Source organism: Notothenia coriiceps, unplaced genomic scaffold, assembly GCF_000735185.1.
Source record: "Notothenia coriiceps isolate Sejong01 unplaced genomic scaffold, NC01 NC01_scaffold00006306, whole genome shotgun sequence".
Taxonomy (NCBI): domain Eukaryota; kingdom Metazoa; phylum Chordata; class Actinopteri; order Perciformes; family Nototheniidae; genus Notothenia; species Notothenia coriiceps.
Genome location: NW_011339007.1, coordinates 774 through 5,803, shown reverse-complemented (window position 1 = coordinate 5,803; position 5,030 = coordinate 774). Strand labels below are relative to the sequence as shown.

The following is a 5,030-nucleotide window of genomic DNA, read 5'->3' as shown; positions in this document are numbered from 1 at the left end:
GTCTCTAAAAGTACAATGGGAGCCAGAGCCTTTTCTTATCAAGCTCCACATTTGTGGAATCAGCTTCCAGTTTGTGTTCGGGCGGCAGACACCCTATCCGTTTTTAAGAGTGTGCTTAAGACCTTCCTTTTTGATAAAGCTTATAGTTAGGGCTGATTAGATTCAGCCCCTAGTTTTGCTGCTATAGGCTTAGTTTGTCGGGGGACATCTTACTTCTTCCTTCTCTCTGTCTGTACCTGTGTACTCTCATGTTCCGAATAACCCAGCTTCCCCACATTTTCTTTCTTTTTGGTGTCTATATACGCCGGGATCCGGAGTCATGGCTGATATTGTTGCTGTGGTCCTGCTGTGGTCCTGGATCCTGAGTCCTGCATCCTGAGTCCTGAGTCCTGCATCCTGAGTCCTGGATTTCGAGTTGTGGCTGCGGTCCTGCCTGACTCTCATCCTACTATTTCTCTGATGGCTCCCACAGGATTGTTGACATCCTCGTGGATTCATCTGACACATGCATTTCCAAACATTTGGTCTACCTATGCTGTAAAATGTATTATCTCTTCAATTTAGACATGGCATCTATTGCACGTCTGTCCATCCTGGGAGAGGGATCCCTCCTCTGATGCTCTCCTCGAGGTTTATTCCATTTTTCCCCCATTAACTGTGGGGTTTCTTTGGAAGTCTTTCCTATGTGAGGGTCCAAGGACAGAGGGTGTCTTATTGTCATATTGATATTCTGTCAAAACTGTGAAGTCCACTGAGACAAATGTAACATTTGTGATATTGGGCTATATAAATAATAATTGATTGATTGATTGAAGATTGGATAGTCCAATTTCAACAACATAGTGAGGTTATGAAGAAAAATGACAATGACTCTAGGGATTCTTAAATTACTTCCAATATCCAGTTGTATTCAAAGTGTCTGGAGTCTATGTGTGAGGTCATACTGTATGGACATGTGAAGTCTCTCTCTGACTCTCATGCATCTTGAACACAGATTATGATTATGACCCAACAGTGGGGGCTTTATCTTGCAGGTTATGATGGTGGATGGTCTAGGAAGCCATTCCTCACTGGGCATCAGTGAGCAGGGACTGAGTTTATGGGAGTATGTGCTTTGTGAAATAATGTGCAGAGCAGCGCCACAGTAATGAGAACATACATTGTGCCTGGAGCTGCATGATGTTCCACAGGGGCTGCTTCATATGTGTTGTACACTATACTAAAACAATCCCAACTGTTCAATTAGAAAAACAGTGCTGCTGTGAAATGACAGAGCAAAAAAAACACAGACCTGATATCTGCTGGCTTTTACAATATTACTTCTCTTATACCACCGTATATTCAGTTTCATGTCCCTTTCTGTTCTTTTTAATTAGTAATGCATCTGACTATAAGGACATTTAGTGGAAAAAAATAAGATTCACACACACACACCTGTTCAGCAGTTGCGTCAGCTCCTCATACTTGTGGATGACCCTGGCTCCCTCTGCAGACTCCAGGCACCTGAAGAGAACATGTATGAGGCCTTTAAAACAGTTCATGAAGAAATGACTTTACAGCGACAGAACAACTCCAATATTCTTTTTTGATGTGATGTGTTGCAGACTCACGGGTAGGAGAGGTGTCTGAACTTGGAGAAGGGGGTCAGGATGCGCAGCTGAAGCTCCTGGGCCCATCTCAGTCTGCCAGCTACTGCTGGCATATTCCTATTCACTGGAGCCCAACCTGAGGAGGTCAAGAATGATTGACTGATAACGAGTAGGTTGTCCAGCTCTAGAAGGATGCAACAAAAGTAAAAGGACAGCGATTCCACCCATTCCTACAACTTCCAAAATGGGGGCTTCACATCAAAACCATCACAAGTTGCAGAACAACAACAGCAGTTACCTAATCTCAACTATATAAAGGTTGATTTATGCCTAAACCAAATCGTACAAAATGCAGACATTGTTGCAGATCTCACCCCGCTCCTCTGCAGTTTGGATGTGTTTCTTGTAAAGGCGTGTACAGCAGTCCAGCTCCTTGTCAAACATGGAGACCAGCAGAGGGAATCTTTCCAGAGCATCTGTGGCAACCCACGGGCGCTCCAGCAAGCCTCCAAACATATCCAGAACCTGCGGACGTCAGAAAGGTGAACTAAGTGTGTGAATGAAGATGTGTGGGAGAGAAGCAGAGAGAGAGATTCATTTCTCAGACCTTGAAGGCGTGCTCAAGTCCAGAGGTTTCCTCAAAGGCCTGACAGAAGATGGCTCCTACTTGTCTGTCTGTGTCATCCACCTTGAGTTTGAACTCCCTCAGATCTTCTTCATACTCCTGCAAAGCAGATAGGCCAGCAGCCTTTCACATTTCACTGGCTCACAGGTCCTTTCTTCTCTTGCTAAAACTCAGGAGCATCTAGCTTAAGCAACTTGATGCAAGCAATACGTCATTTCATTGGAGCAGAGACTCATAAATGCTGAAGTGAAAAAAATAACTTGTCCTTTTGCGAAATAAACAAATGTTTTCTACAAATGTAGGGCTTATTTTTCCCAGAATGCAAGTGGACAAAAGCATCATGGATCCTGTAATTATTATGCTGCATACCTTGTTGTTGAGGTCCAGGCAGTGGTAGGGCTTCTCTGTGAACAGTTTGAACGTTTCCACAAACCCCCGGTGAAGCACCTGGACCTGCTGGCTGAGGGCCCGGCCCCGGACTCCTCCAATCTCTAACTTGTCTAGCTTCAGCAGGTCCACAGCTGTCAACAGGATGTCCTGTATGGGAGAAGGAATGGAAAATAGAAGGCAGTCAAGCTAAGCTGCATAAGGTTCTGGGGCCTCATTTATAAACGGTGCGTACGCTCAAAAGATGGCGTACGCCAATTTCTAAGCAATCTTTGCGAGTTATAAAAAACAACTTGACGGGAAAATGTCCGGTCCTCCACGCAAACTCTGACCCATGCGTACGCGGTACGCACAAAAACGGGAGAGACGAGAAACTGCGACACCGTTGGCAGAAGGAAGAATGGAGAGAAATATGTGGAAAAATACCATAAATAAAAATATTACCTCTCATGTATCATATACGAAGAATTAATTTTCTAAAATTGATTAAAGCCAATCTTAAAATGATTAAACAAACGCCTGTTTGAGACTCCTCAGTGCACACAAAATATATAAATAAATGTTATTGATCACCCCTCGATTATGTTCTCTTGTTAAGAAATGTATTCTCATAAATGGGACTACAGACGAAAAATAGTTAGCCTGTTGGCTAGCTTGACAGTAATGTCAATCAATGTGCACTGTCCCTATCAAATAAATATATAAAATAAAAAGAAATGATGCGGTAAACAGAAGGACAGCATTACGTCTAAACTGACGCCGTTTTGCATTTCTATAGGTTGTAGATACGAGCATGGTTTTATATACTATCATGTTTAATCGGGTTTTATGCCATTCGCCGCCTACTTGATAAGTCGCTCGTAAAACACAGGAGGTATGGAAACTAAGAGCAGCATATGTGGTAAATTGTACAGCTAATATAACACAACACATTAGTTGTATTTCCTTTAACTGGTGGATATAGAGTTGCTGCGGGGGGTTGGAATGCACGGGCTGCAGTGGAGACGCTGCGCACAGCTGATTGACAGCTGGGACACAAACCACGAAAATAATTCAGATCAAGTCGTCATGACTCCACTCCGGAGGGATTCCCCGATCATTTCTTAGAGTTTCTCATCAAGGGGGGGTCTCCTGTCCCCGGTACAAACACACTGCCTGAGGAAGCTTATGTGTATTTCTTTTGTCATTAACCTTTTTCGGACCACTTATTTATTTATTTTTATTTTGGTGACGATCCGACCCCCATGCTGCTACTCTGGTTCAAACTGCATCCACCAAACAATGTGATTTATCTCAACCACCCCAAAATAACCAAAATCTGACACGGTGTGAGATGTTTTTTTTAGCTGTTCTGTCGTCATTTCCTGCGATCTTCTTCATGCAGTCAGTCAGAATGAATATTAATACGGGGCGTTTCTTTGACTATTTATAGGCAAATATGGGCGTTGCGTGAAGCCCGCAAAAGCTGCGCCGCATTTCAAGTTGAGTGTGAGTTATAAAGGGAAACCGGCGTAGGACGTACGTGCGCAGTGTTTTATAAATCGGAATATTTTTGTGCATATTTATTTGCTTTGTCCTACGTAAGCCACCTTCCCACATGAATCCTACGCAAAGCTTTATAAATGAGGCCCCTGGTCTTTTACCAAAGGCCGTTTTATTTTGTCATCTCACACAGGGGCAGATTTCAGGTACAGTATATGTCAACTTATAAATAATGGATAACATTTCCATCCTCACCTTAATGCTCCTAACTCTGTTAATAAAGCAGTCAAGTCCAGAGAAGACCAATAGTGGCGAGAAGTCCCAGGGCCTCACAGGGACCCCGTTCCTCTGGTACCGGCTCAGATTGGCCCTGCGCTCGTCGTACGTGCTCCTGAAGAGCTGCAGGGTCTCCAGGGTGGTCTGCACCTTCATGAGACCCTCTGAAAGCTCTCCTCTCAGAACCTCCTCTGGGACCAGATACACCCGAGCCTGGATTTGGAGAGCAGTAACAGCATAGTTGTTGCTATAGTAACAGATGGATTCTCCTCCCCATTTTACTTACACGGCAGCTGGCTCATAGCATGTATGAAACTATCAACTGCATATTTAACACTTTGGGTGGTGTTTACATTAGGAACCATAGAGGCAGTACAGATGTAGCACCTAATTGCAGACTCCCGCTTACAGCTTCCTACCTACGACCTGCCTAAGACCAGTAGGCTATAGAGGAATGTTAAGCCCTCCCACTATTTTCCAAGAGGGCGTTGCCAGATTTTCAATTTCAGGTTTTAACCAGGAGATGGCACTTCATTCACAAATACAGAAAGACAACTTTCATGGACTTTCAGTTGTGTTTTGAAGAGCATTTGAACACATCAATATTTTAGATCAACTAAAGTATATCTAATCTTGTAATTCAATAATATATAGTCTTTATATATTAAATA

General features: G+C 43.4%; 1 protein-coding gene across 1 annotated transcript; it reads right to left on the bottom strand.

The window, feature by feature from the left end:
- Window positions 1-544: 544 nt before the first annotated feature.
- Window positions 545-4,572, bottom strand: LOC104943591 (dynein heavy chain 9, axonemal-like; the record flags this gene model as incomplete). The annotated part of the gene is made up of 7 exons (XM_010769039.1): window positions 545-681; window positions 1,435-1,503; window positions 1,611-1,773; window positions 1,964-2,114; window positions 2,197-2,313; window positions 2,584-2,751; window positions 4,339-4,572. Coding segments are annotated over 7 exons (951 nt in total), but the record flags the coding sequence as incomplete, so codon positions are not given.
- Between the last annotated feature and the right edge of the window lie 458 nt (window positions 4,573-5,030).